Source organism: Ambystoma mexicanum, chromosome 5q (genome assembly GCF_040938575.1).
Source record: "Ambystoma mexicanum isolate Mex_15411 chromosome 5q, UKY_AmexF1_1, whole genome shotgun sequence".
In the NCBI taxonomy this organism is placed as follows: domain Eukaryota; kingdom Metazoa; phylum Chordata; class Amphibia; order Caudata; family Ambystomatidae; genus Ambystoma; species Ambystoma mexicanum.
In genome coordinates, this window is record NC_090933.1 from 353,022,165 (window position 1) to 353,042,580 (window position 20,416).

Here is a 20,416-nt window from a genome sequence, read left to right on the forward strand (position 1 = left end):
AGGTGCTAATGGGTGGAAGGATGATTTCTAGCTGGAAGGATGGCACTTGTTATACAAGAAGTGGTTGTGCTGGGGGAGTTGTGGAGTGAAAGTATAGGAGCCACCAGAAGGGATACGTTAAACGTCTTGCATTACACTAATGCATTTAGTTAATAAGCTAGCCTCCATCTGTGCCAATGCAGATGGGTGTTGAGAGGATGCAATTCTTGCTAGACTCTACCCCTCATTTTTAGAGAACTCAATCATGCAACGTGAATATCGGTACAAGTGGTCATACAGGAATGCTCTTACCCAATTAAACTGTGCAGTGACATTTTTAAAATTAAAAAAGCATTTATTCACCATTTTCAATCGGTATTACATTGCTCCCTTGTTAGGAAACTCTCCAGGACAAGGAGCTACCCACAGGGGTATGTGTGTCCGACCTTTAAAGCCCTAGGCTTCTTTTGATGGGTACTTTACCAGGGTGAAGCTTCTGTGTGCACACTCTTCAGCTAGGTGAGGGACGAGGTCCTTGATTGTGCTGGGGGTCTTGAATGCTAATGTTTACCTTCTCTTTGCACCATGTTTTCTTCACACCGAAAGACAGAACAGAACCTGCCGGCAGTCGCCAAACTGGCTGTCCTTGAAGGCTCTCCACCTTCTCGTGGAAGGTTCAGCAGCCAGGTGTCTCGGCGTAATGTAGCTTGCACTGTCTCAATGCGGTGACAGCCAGTGGTTGATTGGAAGTTTGATAGTAAGTGATCCTGTGGCATGAAGCAGGGAATATCAGGACCAGGGCTAACCCCTCTTATGACAGTATTTTGGACCTGGAAATCCTTGGTGCATTGATTAAACTTAAAGTGGTATCATTGTACATGTATTTTGTTAACAAATGTTCATGAGAAGCACAGTTTGTCATCACTTTTCCCCTCAACCACTGGCAGATGCATGGCGTACTGCGCGCCGCTGAAGCAGGTGCAAGCGCATGATACACAACACTAGGAGGGCACAGCTCCGTTCTGTATTTCGATGAGACACCCAGAATCCGATCCTTTAGGATACAAAGAAGAAAATACTTTTTATACTGTGGTACCAAAATCTTGGCTGCGTAAACTTGTTATGTGTGTCCAACATCTTATTTCGGATGTCTTCTTGTGGCGGGGCACCCACCTGTAAAGTAATTGAAAATATTCCTCCAAGCTCGGCGGCCATTTCAGAAGAAATATTGCCCTACAATTTTGTAGCACTGCTGGTCAATGAAACCACAGATAACGACTGGGCACTTTATGGGTGAGCCTGGTATTCAAAAATATGTCTTGTCACCCCTGCAAAATAACCAGTTTGGAAAAGATGCCTTTTATGTGGCATCTGTGGCATCAGTGCCATCGAAATAGCCCCGACGGTACCACTGTATAAAAACATGCCTCACTACGGGTTTTTACTAACCAGCCTCTTTGCTTTCTCTGGGCAGAACAAACCAGCCAGGAGATCAATTCCAAGCAAATCACCTGTGAAACAACAGTGAAGTGCCTTGTGTGGCAGCCCCACAGCATCCACATTTTAACTATATCAATTTAGGCAAAGCACTTGCTCCTTAAAGGGGCAACTAAATTAAAATGTGTTGCTTGAACAGTAGCTCTTCTATTTAAAGTGCTTGCTAAATTCTCCTTCCCCATGTAAATTAGGAGAGCATATTTCACACTAATTTAAGGTGCTGCAGGGCTGGGCTCTGGCGAGCTGGCGTAGTCATTATGCCACCATACAATGTGCCACCTGACTCAGGCTGGTATGATACTCACATAGCCGCGTCAGATGGGGCTGTTTTTGTTTTGCCTTTGAACTTCCCCCTCGTTCTCTTATATTACTAACAAGGTGTCTAGTTATTAGAAGGTGGTGGTGTGGAACAGAGAGGGGGGGGCTTCCTGTAGTAACTGGCCGCTGCTGAATTTTCAGGAGGAGTTCTGCTACCCAGTGGAGTGCCTCGGTCTGACGGTGGAGGAGGTCATGCACATCCGCCAGGTGCTGGTGAAGGCCGAGCTTGAGAAGTTCCAGCAGTACAAAGATGTCTACAACGCCATGAAGAAAGGAAAGGCAAGTCTACCCTGCTCTTTGCTGGAGCGTAATACACAATGCCTCATTCTTTCTGTTGTGCGATATTCTCTTCTTTGAGCAACTGCCGCCTATGTTTAACTTGTTGCCACCCTCACACCCACAGATGTTTATCTTAATAGTCTAGGGTTAACCCATGATGCATCATTTACAAAGTTCCCTGGGTTCGAGAATAAAGGTACAGTTTGGCACGCTTTCAGCATTTGCAGATTTCTTTAGCCACTCCACCGTGTATACATTTCTCTGAGCATAGAGATGCTGCACCTAAACCACACTGATGAAGCCCAACAGGGCAGAAACACATGTCTCTGGTTGCTGTTGGTACTCTTGTTCAGAGGGAAATTGACTAGCATTTCTGTGCTGGATTTTCTCTGTGGGGGGAACCAGACTGATCAGAAAATGGATAGCCTGGCATTGATAAGACCCAGTGAGTTCAAACGAGAGTGTAGACCTGCCTGAGTGTACACCATCCCATAGCACATGGTATCTCGCATTAAGTGTTCTCCCTTAAGGCACTTCTAGATTTTTTGCAAATGGTTAAATAAATACCCCTGAAGTAGGCCTGATTCCAGAAAAACCTACTTCATTCAACCTTCAACTGAAATCGCATATGGGAACCCAAGAGAGTACACAAGCGCCTCTATTTTTTTTAAAGGTACTTAAATATGTAATGGAATAAGTGGTCCTTGCTAATCAATAAACAGCCATGCAGGCACATGTCGTCCTCATGCGTATAATGAATACTTTGTTATGCATGGGGCATGGAACCCACCCCAAGCTCCTTGATGCGTTACTTCTTTTATTTGCTACACCGATAGTTCCCCTTAACTTTCAAACCCACACGGATATATAGCCAATGCTGATTTGAGTTAGTTGGTAGCATAGATTGTACACGGTCATTGCTATAGAAAACTGCACAATTGCAGCGATCTCCCCTACGCATCCTGCTACTAGGGCTTCCACTAACGCTTGGATCCACAGCGGCCTCTGTTTCACTCAGTTTAACCTGTCTCTCTTTCTGGAACTGATCGTAGAGACAACAGGCTGTTTGCCTGAAGTAATGGAGGCAGGGAAAACTGTCTCTCCTAACATGATGCCCACTGAGGGACATTGATGGTCCCACACTTATCCAGAGACAAACAGTGTCGGAACTAGTGTTAGTGTGCCTTTTATGCGCTTGAGTCCGAGTGCAGCCTCAGCTGGGGGTTTATTTTCTGAGAAGGACGATCTAGTGTCTTCCGAGTGGATTATATGTTCAAAGGAAAGGCATCCTCTGGGGCTAGAGGAGGGGGGAACCGTCAAAATACTCTGCACGCTTGGAGTTGCTATAAATGGCAGCAATGCTTGGCTACGGCCAAGGCACCAAGATCCATGGAGGTATTCAGTGGTTGAGCTGCTCATTTTGTGGCAAGTGTCTTAGTCTATTAAGCATTTCTGTTCCTCTAGATTTCCGTCTTTCACAAAATACCGTGAAATGGCTTTTAATGGGAGCAGTTTTACATGCTCTTAACTCTGGATCAATTTCTAAGGTAAGAGAAGTGCTCATGTAGAACATTGCACTGGCGCTGTCTGTGGACAATTGATCAACCTTCCCATAGATCAGAGGGCTGTTGTGGATGTTTTGCATCAGGCCTCTGCCTGGAACTAGTGCAAGTAGAGCGGGCCTGACCAGCATTTCCTGACCCGAGAGCTGGCTCGGGCTGGCCTATGTGGCAATAAGGCAATGCCAAAGGGCAGGCACAACATGCTCGTGTGGGCCCTTTTTTGGGCCAAGGTTATCCAGATAGTTGTTACTTCGCTGTGCAGCTAGTAGTGTGGGCCAGTGTTATTGAGCAAATACTCTTTCAAATGTACAACTAGCAATGCATTTTTACCCCAAAACCCCCCCTTTCATTCTACTTAGTCTGTCTCAAAATAAAAGAATTACCTACCATTTGCAAATGTGGGCTACTTTGGTGCCTGAGCTCATTTTAGGCCCTAGTCCGACCTTGCCCGAGAGTCCTTCATGTGGTCCCAGACGAGAGCTGAAGCTGCTCCCCTTATTTCCGACAACCTTGAGCCAATGTAGAGAACTGAACAATCACCATCAAGTCAACTGCAAAGTCAAGGGCTGCTCTTTGAGAGGGAACACCTTCTCTGTGGTGGAAATCTCTATAAACTGCAGTTTCGTAGGTGAAGATGGATGGCCTTGGACCAGGTGACAGAGGGTGCAGATGTCTAGAGGTGTTAAGGGTTTTACACGTTTATACGTGAAATAAGGAGTTATTGTGAAGCAAGCACTTTAGAACGAAGACCTGAACATCCCAAGCTGCAGAGATTCCCTGCAATGGATGGTAGCATATGCCGGCCATTCGCTTCCTGCACCCAATCGAGTTTAAGCTTAAGATTCCCTTTTATTAAGGCTTCTCTAGCATAGGTTTATGCTACTTATTCCCTATGTAATCACTATCGGCTGAAGAGATATATGGGACATCCAAGAACGATGCATTGGATCCTTTCACCCTAATATTTTCAGTTGATCGTTGCCTTTATTTTTCCCCATCTCGACTTCTGCTCAGCCATATTATTGGGACTCCCTGCCTACCATCTCACTCCCCTTTACTTAATTTTTAACTCCTCCCCAATTTCTTCCTTGCTCCATTACCTTCCTGATTTTCCTTTGAATCTCGTCTTCTTTTTAACTTTATTTCTGCCGTCTTTGTTCTTTAATGTCTTGGCTCCTTCCTATCTCTCTTCTCCAGTCCCATTTTCACTCTTGCTGTTCTGAACACTGGAACTCTACTGCTTTACTCGATTCGCTCTTCTCCCACTCTTCTATTGTTTCACTCTCGCCTGAAAGCCTTCTTGCTAACTTCCTTTTAGTGACATTTTTTTGCTTTTTATCTGCTCATGCTTTTTCGTACCCTTTTATAAATGTGTACTGTGATTTGGCGACAGCGCTTTATAAATAAGTACAAATACATGCCAACATGCCCTGTTCCATTTTGGAGGTGTTAGTACAGATCTCTTTTATCTTTGTATTCTGGAAATTTTCAATGTATAAAATCAAGACCACAAGTCCCAGAACGCAAATAAAAAACAGGATTGGACTACCCTTTCCCGAATGGAATGGGGCATGTTGAGCATGTATGTTGGTGTAATTACAGGCGAGTAGCCAAGCATAGATAATATCAAAATAGTACAGTTGCAGCAGTACTGTTCTTGTGAATAATTGTTTTCTCTTGTTTTCCTTTAGCTCTGCTTCTGTTGCCGGACCAAGAGGTTTAGTTTCTTCACTTGGTCTTACACCTGTCAGTTTTGTAAACGGTAAGCAGTTGTTTTTCAACTAATACCAAGCCTGTGCTTGTTCTATTTTTTACCTTCCCTGGACATACTAACCAAGTCAAATGGCTTGAAACCATAATGTTGACCAGTTAGTTTTCCGGTCACTGTAACATATTATGTTTTACCAAATTGCTTTGTTTTCAATGCCTTGCAAACTGATTTTAGAAAAGTACAGTCTTCCTTACATTCCCATTTCACACAATGAATGCAGTTCAATTGTTTTGCTTTCTTTTTTTCTTCTATCCCCTGAGAAAGTTCTGTGGATAGTGTACAGAACTCAAGGTGTCAACAGTAAAGACAGACACAAGTGATCACAGTTCAAGGATGTTTATTAAACTGTATAAATGGGTGAGAAAAAAACGCCTAATCTAAACCTAAATCTAAGATGGGAGCAAGCTATGACCATCAAATAATAATAAGGCAGTCCTAGTGGCGTCTTGTCAAATAAAAAGGGCCTATACTAAACTATTGCCAATCCTTACAACTAAGTTACAAAATACAAACCCTCCAGGATATTGCGGCATGAAAAGGACATTTTGCAGCACAAAAAAGACAAAATTGCGGCATACAACTGCATTTTTTTGCAGCATTTTCTATTGTTGAAAAATAAATAATTTAACATCTTTTTTAGCCTAAAACAGAGAACTTGAACAGTATAGAGTACTGCACATTGAAACGGGAACATTTGAGGTGATGTGGGGAACCTTTACAAACCTACAAATAATATTTAGTTTTCATCAGCCTCATCTTCAGCCTCGGCTTCTGAAACTTGCCAGTTTCGTTGCAAGTCCTCAGACGAACCACAAGAAAACTCAACATCCCGTTGCTGTTGGTTGTATTGCAAAGACACAAGTGCTTGTATCGTTTTCTCGACAAGCGATCATCGCTTAGCAGACAAAATCATTTTGTAAATACTGTTACTCCTCTCTGCATCACCCACACATATTACACAGTCTTTGTATGCCCTAGCCACTTTTGATAGTACAGGTAGACGGGCAGCCATCCCGTGCCAGCAAATGTCTGTGTCAATTATTCCAGAGACAGATGCACAAACTGCCTCAGGACCTACAAAATCCAAAGTACAGAAGAAACTCCTGATCAGGAAACTCAGTCCTGGGATTGCAAAATAATCATTTTTGTCTTCCGTTAGAATGTTAAGGCGTGCTGGATTAAATATGCATACCAGCTTTAAGAAGTTTATCCCACGCTGACCATGATCCATGTATTTGCCTAGCTTGTCGAGAACATTTTCAAAAGCCTGATTCTCCAGCATGGGGTCTGGCATGGATTCACATGCTCATGAATATTCCCCGTCGTCAGGCTGGGAATCCTCGGTAAAGAAAAAATCAGTATCAGTTTTGTTTCTGATCTGTCTTTCTTAGTAGTAACCAATCACTGATCTCTGGGTCATACTGCCCCCAGCCAATGACTGCCCTCTCCCTAAGCCCCGCCTCCGGCAGGCATCCTCAGATTTTTACCGCACGCTCAAGTGTTGGGCGTCCTCGTGTTTAGCTCTCGAGTTTTTTACTGCATTTTCACGTTTTTTCAGGAGATTTTCTCATTTTTTCGGTTTAATCGAGCCTCAAGCTCCACCGTTTCTACTTCCGATAACGGGGATCCGTTTTGGAATTCTTCTACGCCCCTCAAGGGTGAAGTTTTCGTCGAGTTTACACTTCTTGGAGGATTCCGGAAGATCCGCGGCCTACCTCAACGGACATGGCCCAGGACAAGGGAAGCTCGACGCCCTGATCCAAGCTGTTCAGGAACTGCCCTGGATGCGGATTATATAACGTTTTCAAGGAGGACGAGCATTCGCAATGTCTCTACTGCCTTCATGAGGACAAGACGCACGTGGAGAAAGACTGTGCGTTCTGCAAGAACCTTTCGGAACGGACCAAACAAGATCGTCGTTCCCGCCTCGCCACCTGGCTGGAGAAGGGGACAGCAGGTGAGAAGGCAAAGGAGAAGTCTGAGCGGGCTTCTAAGTCCTGTGAGGGCGCCCCAGCGACGGGGGCCCAACAGAAGGCCAAGCACCGCGGGCACCGCGGGCACCGGGAGCGCCGAAAGGTCGGGCTCTTAGGTTGCCAGGCAGGGCGCTACTTCCCCGGCACGTTCGACCACAAGCCAGCGCTCTGGTTCGAGGAAGAGGAAGTCCGAGAACCCGGGTAGGCCGCTGGAGCGGACCCGGTCGATCTCGAAGGGGGAGCGAGGCACTGACCCTCCCCCCAAGGCGAAGGCCCAGGACGCACCTAAGGTGGTGAGGGCTTTGATCCACCCGGCTAAGGCCTCTACCGAAGTGGTCGCTGCGACCTTGGCAGAGCCGGCTGAGACTACGCCAGTGGAAATGGCCTCTGGCCCAGAGTATCCCTGCCACCGCAGAGGGAATCCTCTTTCCAGCCCATCGCTAAGACCCCCAGGAAGCCCCCGGCTGAAAAAGAGGGGGGGGGGCGGTGGCCATTACAGACTCGGAATCAGCCTCTGAGGAGGAACTGGTGGAGACCGAGAAGGGCCTCAACGAAAGGTCCATAGGCCTCAACGAGAGGTTCATAAGCCTCAACGAGAGGTTCGAACAGGTTCGATCCCAGGGGACGGTCCCTGCTGACGTGATCGAAGATACCGATGATGACGACGAACGGGGCCCAGTGGAGTGGCCATCCCGTCCGTCGCAGCCGTTGCACGAGCCCCAGGAATGCTCGGCGGCCATTTTGTTGGCAATCCAATCCTCATGTACCGAAATAAGGACGAGATTACCACACACCCCGACGGAGGAGCCAGAAGCAAGCCCGTCGGGAAGCCCTCCGAACAAGCGGAGGAGAGTCTACCCCGCTCCACCCTTCGTGCCTGCGAGACCGGTGGACCCCTCATCCCCCTCGCCGGACCCTAGAGAGGATACAGCGACGGATACAGCGACGGGGACGAGCGATGACACAGCAGACATCCCGTCATCACCCCCCCTCCCCGCGGGCATCTCCAGCCGACGAGGTTGGCTCTTTCCACGCCATGATAACCAGGGCATCCGAGCTCTTCCAGCTCTGCCCTGAAAAACAGAAAAAGGAGGGGTTTCTGTACCAACAACGAGAGGCCAAGAGGAAGACTGTCCTTGCGGTGCCTTTACTCGACGACATATGTGACGAGGGGCTTGCTGTCCTCAAGAACCCTTCCACGACACCCGCCAAGAGGGACAGGAACGAGAAGAAGTACCGAGTCCCCGATGCCGCCCCCTTGTGCCTCAGGGCCCAGCCCACGCCGGACTCTGTCATCTCAGCAGCAGCTAGAAGGCAGCGGCGGCTTCAACTTCCACTTCCCCGCCGGACAGCGAGGGCAAGAAGTTGGACTCTATGAGACGACGAGTCATCTCGTCGGCGGCGACGACGATTAAGGCGGCCAATGCCTTAGCGATCGCGGCCCACTTCGACAGGGAGCTCTGGTTCAAGATAGCTCCCCTGCTAGATTTCCTGCCTGATGACAAAAGGGCGGAGGCCCTAGAAATTCTGCAGGAAGGCGAGGTGGCATCGGATCACGCCATAACGGTGGCAACGGACATTGCCGATACCGGATTTCGCCAACTGGGCAACAGAGTTTGCCTCCGACGACGAGGATGGCTCAAGGCGACAGACTTTCGCCAGGACGTCCAGACCAGAGTTGTTGGACATGCCGTTCGACAGCAACAACCTTTTTGGTAAGGTGGTGGACGAGTCTCTACAGGCCATCAAGACCGACTCGGAGACGGCCCGGGCCCTTGGGTTGCTTCAACAGCGACGGCCCTTTCGGAGCTCCGGAGGCAGACAGGGTTCCTCCAAAGGATCCAGCGGTGGCTCCTCCACTTACCGCCAGGTGGCCCGCTCCTCTTCCCAGGAGGCCTACAGAGGTCGCGGCAAGCAAGGGGGATCCTGCCGTCGTCGCCAAGGAGGCCAAGGCGGCAAGGCCGCATCCAAGCAAGACTGACCCGGCCGGGTTGTCGGGCCCCCACCAAAGCACCCTGGTGGGAGGCCGGCTGACGAAGTTCGTCAGAGTGTGGGAGTCCATCTCCACCGATCGTTGGGTGTTGGACACCCTGGCCAACGGGCACTCGCTGGAATTCCAAAAGAAGTGCCCTTGCATTCCTCCCGTGGCCAGGAAGGAGAATCGCGTCCCTCAACTGCTGTTGGAGGTAAAGGCGATGCTCAAGAAAGGTGCCATCAAGCTCATCCCCAGGAGGCTCCGGGGCTCCGGGGTGTACTCAAGGTACTTCCTCGTCAGAAAGAAGACAGGCGGTTGGCGCCCCATCCTGGACCTGCGTCGGTTAAACAAATACATCAAGGCGCAGAAATTCAGGATGGTCACCCTCCAGCACGTGTTGGGACAGCTGGAGGAAGGCGACTTCCTATCATTGTTTGACCTGGAGGATGCTTACTTCCACATCCTGTGCCTTTTTAGAATGGGGAAGTTCCTCAGGTTTGTGGTTCAGGGACGCCACTACCAATTCAGAGCCCTACCGTTCGGATTAAAGTCGGCACCCAGGGTTTTCACCAAGTGCCTGGCACCAGTGGCGGCGCGGCTGCGCCTGCAGGGTATCCACGTCTACCCCTACCTGGACGACTGGCTAATCCGGGCAAGGACAAAGGAACTCGCCGTCAAACATACGGCGAGGACCGTCCGGTTACTCACGGAGCTGGGGTTCGCCATCAACTACCCCGAATCCCACCTGGTTCCATCGCAAGTAGCACTGTTTCTGGGAGCGAAGCTCGATACAGTGGGGCAATTGGCCTCCCCTTCAGAGGAGAGGACCAAGACCATCCTGGGCAAGGTGTGGCGCCTGTTAGCCACGGACGTGGTCAGGGTGAGGTCCATCAAGTCCCTTCTCGGGATGATGTCCTCATGCATCTACCTTGTACCCCTTTGCAGACTTCGGATGCGTCCGCTACAGGAGTTCCTCGACGCCCGCTGGTTTCAGGCGACGGGCTGCTTCGAGGACAGGATCCCTCTCGACGAAGAGTTCCGTCAGGCGATCCTGTGGTGAGGCACCCGGGCTCACCTCACTACAGGCACGGACTTTCAAACCCCGGCGTTTCAGGAGATGGTGACGACAGACGCCTCTCTGGAGGGTTGGGGGGCCCACACCGGAGATCTCCACGCAAGAGGCCTTTGGCTCCCGGAGGAGAGGTCTCTCCACATCAACATCCTGGAGCTCCGAGCAGTGTTCTGGGCGCTCAAGTCGTTCCTTCCGTCCCTCAAGGACAAAGTGGTGAGGATCTTCACCGACAACACCACCACGATGTTCTACATACGGAAGCAGGGCGGCACCAGATACCCAGCCCTATCCAGGGAGGCCCAGGATCTGTGGCAATGGGCCGTCGCCTAAGGGGATGTTTCTGGTTCCCTTCCACTTGGCAGGAACAAAAAACAGCATGCCCGACTCACTCAGCAGGGAGCTGCGCTCGTGCCACGAGTGGGAACTGCGACAGGATCAAGTGGATCGGCTCTTCCAACGATGGGGCAAACCCCAGATCAACCTGTTCGCGACGGCGACAAACTCCAAGTGCCAGAGGTTCGCCAGCAGGTTCCCACACCCGAGGAGCATGGGCGATGCTTTCTCGTTCCCCTGGGACGGCCTGTTTCTATACGCGTTCCCTCCGTTACCGTTGCTGCTCCGCCTCATCAACCAGCTCAAGAGGTCCAGGTGCCGGATGATCCTTGTCGCACCGGCGTGGCTGAGGCAGATCTGGTTCCCGGACCTTCTGGACTTGTCAACGTCCCCACCAGTCAAGCTGCCGGCGGACGCAGATCTTCTCTCCAGGGAAGGAGGCGCCTTTCTCCATCACGACCCACTGTCGCTGAACTTGCAGGCCAGGCATATATATTATGTGTACATTCCCTTATTGTGTATTATTCAAAAGTGTTTAGTGTACCTTTTAAGCCTACTCTTTCTGGAGATGTCTTGGCTGCTCAGGCCATGCCTTGAACAGTCAGGCTAACTCGGAGGAAATACCTGTAACACCCTGTAAACCAAGGTGATACATAACTGGGCCCTAGAAATAAGGCCTTAGAAACAGAGGCGACACCAAGGGGTGGCCAAAGGGGGCCACGGCCCCCCTTATAAACACACTGCCACCCCTCCCCACCGGCATGAAATTCAATTGTTTGTTTTGGTGTGCCACCCCAATGACCCCATCAGGACACCCCTATGAAACATGTATGGGGGCGCCACTGCTTAGAGAAAATCTCCCTAACACTTTGGGTGGCTTTTTGCCAAAGGAAACCGATACACTGAGACCAAAGAGTATGGTGGGGTGTTACATGTTGCCCCAGCAGACAGTCAGGCTGACCCCGCAGCTGTGTATAAGTGTGTTTGCCTACACACCAAAGGGATGCGTTTCCAGAATTATGATCCTCCAAATCAAGCCTTTTGAGAAGGGGAGCCAATGGTTCATTAAAATAGCTGTGCCGGGCTGGTGCACTAGGTACAGGGGAGCCAAAGCTTAACGGAATAAGTATGTGCTAGATATCAATAGCTTCTCCAGATATCTGTGCGTATTTCCAATTGGAGTCCTCAGACCAGAGACTCCGAACTTTTCTTCTTTTGAGCTCCATTGAATAAGAAATACTAACCATGCTTTCTAATACAGGTATCGTACTTGAGTTCATGATCCTCTCTTCTGCTCTTGTGGTAGGCTGGAGATTGTATGGAAACCCAATAGGCATATTTCTCAAATTAATAGTGAATTTAATCTGCAGCTTGTACCTAGATGCTGCAGCAGTTCGACTGACTGTAAAGTGTTATGTAAAAGATACATGAACCCTCACTTGAGAAGTGTTTTTGTGCTATGAGTCACTAAACGACTAAATGGATCTGTAAATAGCGGCTGCACAGTTAAGTTGGACTCCCCAAAGGACGAGCACTTTTTTAGATAAAAATCGACCAATAACTTTGAAGAAACTAAAAACACCTTTCACAAAAACTAAAACATATTGGGTTGTGTACTAGCCGAAGTTATCGGTATGTCTCAAAGGTTACATTTCCTATTCACACGCTCACATGGAGGCTTTGCTCTCACATACAACAAAAACCCGGTGGATTTACACTGCACTTGTTTTAGATCATTTGGAAACTTCAAGGCCTAACAAAGTATTCCTTTGTTCCCTTCCCACTTTGAAGCACTTGTGTATAAGCACTTTCCAAATAAACAATTACTTGTGGGAGATGTTGGCACAGGGCTTTGCTTGGTGTGGTGAAAATCCTTCCAGTTTATTTTCCAAAATAAAAAAGAGCCATAATGAAAGATATTTCATCCGCAGACCTAAATTCCAATCTGATCCCAGTTATGTGATTTAACTGATGTAGGATTGCCAATGTGTGTTTACTGCTATCTTGGATCTGAGAATCCTGCATGGCCAAAGGTTTGAGTTGGGCAATTAACTGTTTGAAGCATGTCCCAGAAGGATTGATTATGCCCTTTTTAGTAAAGAAAACAGGCACGTTTAGGCTGTGGGGTCTACAGGTCAGACTCCATGAACCCAGGACGGGTCCTACTTGCATGCACTGACAAACTTATATTGACTTTGACAACAGGAAAATGTCCCACGCTTCTCTGTTTTTACACAGTGCACCGAGGAAATTCAGCTTGTGCCCTGCCTGCATGTCGGGCGGACCTTCGTGCATTCTCTTCCCTGCTGACACCCCCACCGCCTGTGCTATCAAAAAGGAGAGGAGTGTGGAAGCGAAAGGCAGGCCAAAATGGGGAAGGCCATGTGGGAGAACCCAGGCAGACACGGAAATTCCATAGTTGCCCTTGGAACAACCATGTGCTCACGTTTGTCCCTATAATAGTTGAAACACATTTTTCTTTCAATTTATACTAAGTTTGTTATGAACAGCATGTTTCTTCAATTACTTGAATGAAAAAAATAAATTCAAGAAGAACAATGCTAATTACCACAGTTCCTTTAACCCCTTAACTGCAGAGGAAGAGTAACCTTGTCCTCTGCAGTGCTTACCTTTGGGGGGGGTGGATTGCACCCCCTCCCTGTTGCTGCGGTGATCCCCCGAACCCCAGGCAATGAAGGGGAGGACTTCCCCTTCCGTGCCTGGGGGCCAGGGAGTGGCCGAAAGGCTACAGCATGTAAATATGGTACACGTTTTTCATGCTTTTTTCCCCTTTCCACCAAGCCCTCCCACAAGCAGATTGCTGGTCGAGGATCCCAGCAATCTCACTGGCCCACCAGGGCATTGCTTTTGGGGTTGGGGGATCATCCCAGGGCAAACAGCCCCCCACCCTAAAAAGTTTTTCCTAGTGCCACCATGTTTTTTGCCTTCTTTGGGGGCAGATGGGTCCTGTTTTGCACCCATTTGCCCCCATTGAAGGCAATATAACATTAAACACTCCAAGTTGAGGCACACTTGGGGGCATCCGGGGTTGGCCCTATGCCTCTGGGCCAGCCCCCCTCAGCAATTCCCCCAAGGAAGGGAAGATCCTTTCTGCTTCACTGGGGGGGGGGGCAAAAGTGAGGGCCTGGCCCAATTTGGCCTCCCCTGGGAAGCAGAAAGGATCACTAGACCACCAGAGAATTGTTTTTGCGGGTGTGGGGCCCCATCATGCCAATCAGCCCCCCACCCCCAGAAAATGACAACCAGATGGCATAATGTTGGTTTGCCTCTTTTGGGGGCAGATTGGTGGAGTTTTGCACCAATGTTTTTCCCCCAAGGAAGGCAAAACATTACACTCAACATATAGTGGAACGCTTGGGGGTATCGGCAGGCTGCCCCTGTGCCTGTGGGTCAGCCCCCTCAGTATTGCCTCCTACCCCAAGGACGAGCAAACTTTTGCAGCTTTCCTGCAGGGGCAAAATTGGGGTTCTGGCCACATTTTGCACCCCTGGGAAGCATCAAGGACCACTAGGCCACCAGGGATATGATCATGGGGGTGGGGCCCCCAGGCCAATCCACCCCCCCTCACCCATAAAAAATGCCAACAAGATGGCTTAATGTTGTTTTGCCTTCTCTGGGGGCATATTAGTGCTGTTATGCACCCATTAGCCTCGCAAGGATGGCGAAACAACATAGGGCACACTTGGGGGCATCAGGGGGCTGGCCATATGTCTGTAGGGAGAGCCCCCTCTAGAATTCCCCCCCCCCAACCCCATTGGAGGGGCAGATCCTTTCTTCCCCATTTTGCCAACCCTGGGAAGCAGTAAGGAGCATTAAGCCATAAGGTCAAAGATGTTGAGCTTGGGCGGGGAGGGGGCTGGGATTGTGGCTGTCTCATCCATTGCCTGTCGCAGTACCCTGCCCATCCTGGATCTTTGGACAGCCACCTTAGACCTTTTCCCTCAAGGGGTATGGGGACCCTATGGGGACTCCCTGGGACCGCTTCTGGGCTGGGGGCGGTCGATCCATGTGCGAGGCAGACACCCACGTGTGGGGGCAGGAGCCCCGGTGGTCCTAGAGATGTGGCTGGGCTGTATTACAGCTATTCCCTCCAGGGAGGGATGGGGAGTCTGCCAGGGCTCTCTGGGAATACTGTTGGACCGGGGGACAGGCGACCCACATGGGAGACAGGCGCCCACGGCTAGGGGCAGTACCCTCAGCTGTCCTAGAGCTCTAGCTGGGCTGTGTTGCAGCTTTTCCCTCTGGGGAGGGATAGGGACCCTGCCGGGGCTCTCTGGGACCGCGCTGGGCTTGGGGGCGGTCGACCCACATTAGAGACAGGTGCCCAAGGCCGGGGGCAGCATCCCTGGCCGTCCTGGAGCTCTGGCGGTACCGTGTTACAGCTTTTACCTGTAGGGAGGGATGGTGACCCTGCCGGCCCTCACTGGGACTGCCGCTGAACTTGGAGACAGTCAATTCTCATGGGAGACAGGTGCCTCAAGGCTGGGGGGGCAGCACCTGTGGGAATGTGGGAATGTTTGTTGTTTTCTCTACTTCTACTCTCTACACTTCTAACTTCAGATAACAAAGTCTCACTTGTATCAGAGGACACTGGACCTTTAATAACTTTACCCTTTTGATGGATTAATTCAAAAGGGTTTTCTTAATTATAGAAAGGGTTCGCCTCTTGGCTTGGGTATTGTTTGTTCTTTTTACTAATACAACAACTTCGGTTCAAAAGAATATTGGTTCTTAAAGTTACACGATTCAGTCTTCAACAGAAAAACAATTTTAGGTAATTCATTTCACGTGCAGGCTGTAGTGATAATTGCCTGACCCTGGCTAAGGCTGTTAGGCCTGATTGCCTGTCCTCTATTTTTACATGCCTCTTCAGCCCTCTTCGTTGTCTCCGTCCCTATGGGATATTGAGACATGTAGTTCACTTTATCAAAGTTAGGTGTTCTCACTTCTTACATTTTTAAGGGTAGATTTAATTCCCTTAGTATGTCTAACAGAGAGGCCATAGGATTTAACTCTTATTAGAGGAAGATGTGATAGTGAAGGCAACACTTGCACTATTCCTTGCATTGTACCCTTAACATTGAAAAAGACCTTTGTTTTTAGGGACCAAAAGAATTCCTTCTTTTTGGTACAAAAGGCTTGGATGTTATACCTTAGGGTTTAACACCTTAGTTTCAACAGGAGTTTGAGAGCTATTAAAATGACAATAAGCCATAAATTCCTCTGGTATGGTGATAAGAATATTCCCTTCAGAGGAAAAATACTGCGCCTCATACCATGGAATTTCCTCACTACCTGGGCCCTGTCTCCACCCAGGTGATCCTCCCGCAGTGCACCACCCCCAGCGTTGGGATCAGGAAGCGTCTGCCCTCCCCTGGCCACCTGGGAGGAGACTTTAGGCAGGGTTGTAGTGAGGGATCTGCAGGATTCTTCACATATCTTTGACATGTCTGGTAAAGTGCACAATAATACAATCACAGCTTACCTTGCAATTTCAAAAAGGCTCCAAAACCTGGGATAATGCATAAAAGGCTCTGCATAAAACGCGGTCTCTACATACCTAAGCAATAATGTACTGTCACATTCGCCGTGACCTCACGAGCACAGGAGCGAGATGACGTCACGGACAAGTTAATACGGACACGTTGAGTGTGTCGCACACATATGTTTACGCTTGTGCAATGTCATTGTAGGCTGGAAGCAGCACATTTGCTTTCATATTGGGTAATTGAATCTATTCAAACCACATCAAGAAGTCATACAAACGTTAAAAGTCACCAATTCTTGTGCATTGTTAAACATCATTTGACTCAATAATTCAGATTGTTACACATCACAGGAGACACATTCACAGATTTACAATGTGTACAATAATTGCATTAATACTGTATATCTAGAAGCACTGTATGTAGCAGTCCACTAACTCCACATATCAATGTGTGCAGTAGTTACTTCTGCATTGGGTGATTAGAATAGTGTGCAGTAGCCATTTCCGCTTTAGGTGTTTCTATGTAATCTAGCCACATCGCTCTTAATCCAATAAGGTCACGCAAAGGTTTTACACCATTCATTCTTGGGCATTGTTAAGCAAAGTAAGACCACATGGCAGAGCCACAGTTTGCGTTTGCATTTGTATGCGGACTGGGTACCGCCTCTGGCAATAACAGACAGGCTACCCAAGAAAGTGGGAACACAAAAGAAGGCGCCAACATCTTTGCAGAAGTAAGGAAACGGATGTATTACAGACGGGGAAGTAGTCTCATTGCCAGCAGAGTAAGTTAGTACACTAGCCATGGATGATCGTCTGCACTGGGCTGCGGCTCAAGGAGGGGCATTGATGGCCGGATTACTGGCTAGGCACACCCAGAGGAAGAGAGAGTGAGGGAAAGTGAGGGGCACCGAGGGGGAGAAACAGAGGGAGCAACTGAGGGAGAGAAAGAGAGGGAAATAGATTGACAGGCAGAGGAGAGCAGGTTGGCGAGTAAGGGGCACAAGGGGATGAAAAGGGAGTAGGGCAGACTGGGAGAAGTGTACCTTCTAAGGGTCTCTGTAGCTCCCCTGATCCCTCCCACGCGTCTAGCACTGCAGCCAAAAAAAGAGACCTAAACCTGGTTCGCTGTTCACTTATAAGTCTGTTGCTCCACCCCTGCAGAGCCCACCCACAGGGTCTACGGAGGAAGAGGGCTAGATCAGAGGGTGTAGGATGATACAGGCAGGCACAGGTCCCCCCTCCACAGCTGCCCCTTCTGCCTCCGGGTGGGGGTTGGGGGTGTGGCAGGAAGAAGAGCTTCCCAGGAGGTAAAAATAGTTCCCAGGGTCCAAGTGACAGGAAAACTGTGGAGATTCACAGAGGGGGTGGGGGGGCGTAAGCTGTCACATGTCGGCACAGCCCCCTCCTCCATAGCTGTCCCAGGGAGGGGATGGAGGGACCAAGGAGGGAAGGGAGCAGGAACATGGCAGGTGGGCAAACATACAATGTAATTCAGGAATGATGTGCCGTCAATGATCTCTGCCTTAATGCCAGTAAGACTGGGATCCTCCTCATTGGGACACCCGCTCCCTCCTTTCTCTCTGGCCACCCACTCTGTGCCCTCTTCCTGCTCCTTCTTGTGAGGCTAAGAACCTTGGTGTCATCTTCGACTCCACCCTCTCCTTCTCTCCTCACATCTCTGACGTCTCTAAGAAGTCAAACTATCAGCTGCACCGCCACATAGGTATTCTTCCTTTTCTCACTTTCCCCCAGAAGCTCAATGTCTCCAGAGCTCTGGTCCTCTCTAGGCTGGACTATTGCAACAGCCTCTTTCTAAATCTTCCTGCCTCTACTCTTTGACCTTTACAACTCATCCAGAACAGGACTGCTAACTTGTCCTTGGCGTCAAGCCCAGGGATGGTATCTCTGCAGCTCTGAAATCTCTTCATTGGCTCCCAGTGGCTGCAAGAATTGACTCCAAGATGCTCTGTATCGTCAACAAGGCTTTCTGGGGTTGGGACCACTCTACCTCCAACTCTCTCTTCCAAAACCTCTTCCTTCTCGAGTTCTCCGCTCATCCACCTCCAACTCTCTGAGGGCCAGATGCTTCTCAAAGCAGATAGTTGGGGGCAGATCTGTCTCCTCGGCTTGGGCCTCCCTGTAGAACAGCCTCCCTGCCTCTCTCAAACTTGAGCAGAACCACCTCCTGTTCCGGAAGCAACTCAAGACCTTCCTTTTCACTTCCACTTTCTCTCTTCATCTCCCCTGCTGATGTACCCGACCACTTGACTTACTGGTCACCCTCTGAACTCGGGCCCAGGTTCCTGCATGTCCAGTTGCCCTTGTACTGCCTTCGGCTCCCCAACACTATCTGCAACCCTACAGTCCCTTCTCTCTGCACTTATGAGTTACCTGCTGGCTGCACTTGTGATTGAACTGCACTTCCCCCTTCCCCTCTCCACTGGCACTTCTCCCCTTCCCTCTTCCCCGCACTTGCGCAATCTGAATCACAGAAGGCCTAGTAAGATCGTTCTTTTCTCCTCCCATTGTTTCCCCCTCGTCTTGTCACGCCAAGAAACACTTGTGTACAGGCGCATTATAATGCCATATCATATCATATACCAGGATGGACACAATGGTTCCCACACAACTGTTCTAGGGTGCAGAGGGGCTGGTGACAGGAAAGAAAGGGGGCGGGGCCAACTTCCAGGCTGAAGATTTTACACTGGCTGTAAAACTAGCAGCTGGTAGCTGTTGCTTGAGGTGGGAAAAATACAATGGGGGATGAAAAGTAATGTGATACATTGAACTGTAAGTGTAGTCATACAGTGTGATATGAAAATAAATGTGTGCAAATGAACAATCATGCAATACATTAAAATGCAACAAGTGACCTATATGAGAAACACAGGTATCCACCTGTGGACACTCATTTCCACACGAGGCTACTATGGGTTGCCATGAACTATTTATCTCATGGTGCTATTGCATAAAATGTCAGTGTGGTTGCAAATAGTACTCCTTTTATCACAGTGACTGGATGTCGGGCACACGCGTATGCATGTTGTAGTTATTAAAGGGACTGATAGATGGCAGCCAGCTGCTAGTCTGTTGATGATTCTTTGATAGGCATTAAAAAAAAAAAATCTCACTATGGTGGCATTGGGGAATTAGGGGCATCTTGTGTTTTATGCATAATTTGGGCAAAAGGCCTGTGATGAGAAGTGCCACACAAAGAAAGGTTCCTGCTGTTCAAGCAACTCTCCCCGGCCCATAGACAGTTTTTCAATCTGTTATCCCAGGTACCACTCAGTCAACCGGGAGATTGGGGAGACAAGAATATAATTATACCAAGAAATCACTTTGAAACTTCTCTAGTAAGCATTATCCGAGCAATAGGTTGAAATAGCTCCCACAGGTGGAATCTGTGGACTGTACAAGGGAGCAGGGTGCTAACAATCGGGGAGGGGACGAGTGGCTAATTTGACAGCAAGAAATCTACAATCAACGTACGGAGAAAACAGGTGCGGGGGGCAGATCGCCAAGTCTCAGATAAGGTGTGGGGAGTGTGTGTAGACCTAGTGGTTAGGAAGGAGCCATTCCTTAAAAAGGAGAGTCGGGAACTCCTTCCTGAAATGTAGAAGTGAAGGGGCGAGTCTTGTGTTATAGGGGAGGAGATTCCAAATTCTGGGGGCATAGACAGAGCAGGCCTATCTTCTGGTTCTTTCCTTCCTGCACAGTTGGAGTTGAAGTGTGCACATGTCCTTAGTTCTGGATGATAGTAGGCCTCTGGAGATGCTAAGCTTGTTGGCAACGTAGCTTGGGAATTTAAGGGCAACCACCTTGTAGATGACACAGAAGGATTTGATGGTGATGGGTGCTTGCAGCAGCAGCCAGTGCAGTTCGATGATGGTTGGGGTGATGTGGTTGTTTTTGTGGGAGTCTTTTGATGACATCTCTGAGGTAGTCCATCCTCCCAAGAAACAGCAAATGTTCCAGTATTGAAATATTCAGTGCCTTCCCTACCCCTTCTCCCAATCTTCAACCCGATCCAAATGATCAACGAGGCCCTTCTGCTGCAATGATGCAGAGTGTGCATCTCCTCTTAGTGTAAGTGTATTTTTCTGACCGTGTGGGAGGAGGGGAAGTGGTTGTTTGCTTTTTTT

The 20,416-nt window shown here is 49.1% G+C and overlaps 1 protein-coding gene across 5 annotated transcripts in view; it reads left to right on the forward strand.

The window, feature by feature from the left end:
* SPIRE1 (spire type actin nucleation factor 1) overlaps window positions 1-20,416 on the forward strand; it is an 871,368-nt gene that overhangs the window by 831,138 nt on the left and 19,814 nt on the right. For 4 of the 5 annotated variants that reach the window (XM_069620832.1, XM_069620833.1, XM_069620835.1 and 1 more), the window contains 2 exons: window positions 1,936-2,073; window positions 5,327-5,397. In XM_069620832.1, coding sequence (XP_069476933.1) covers window positions 1,936-2,073; window positions 5,327-5,397 — 209 coding nt within the window. Of the gene's footprint in view, window positions 1-377; window positions 411-1,935; window positions 2,074-5,326; window positions 5,398-20,416 lie in introns of all 5 variants that reach the window. The other variant, XM_069620834.1, reaches the window with a different exon arrangement.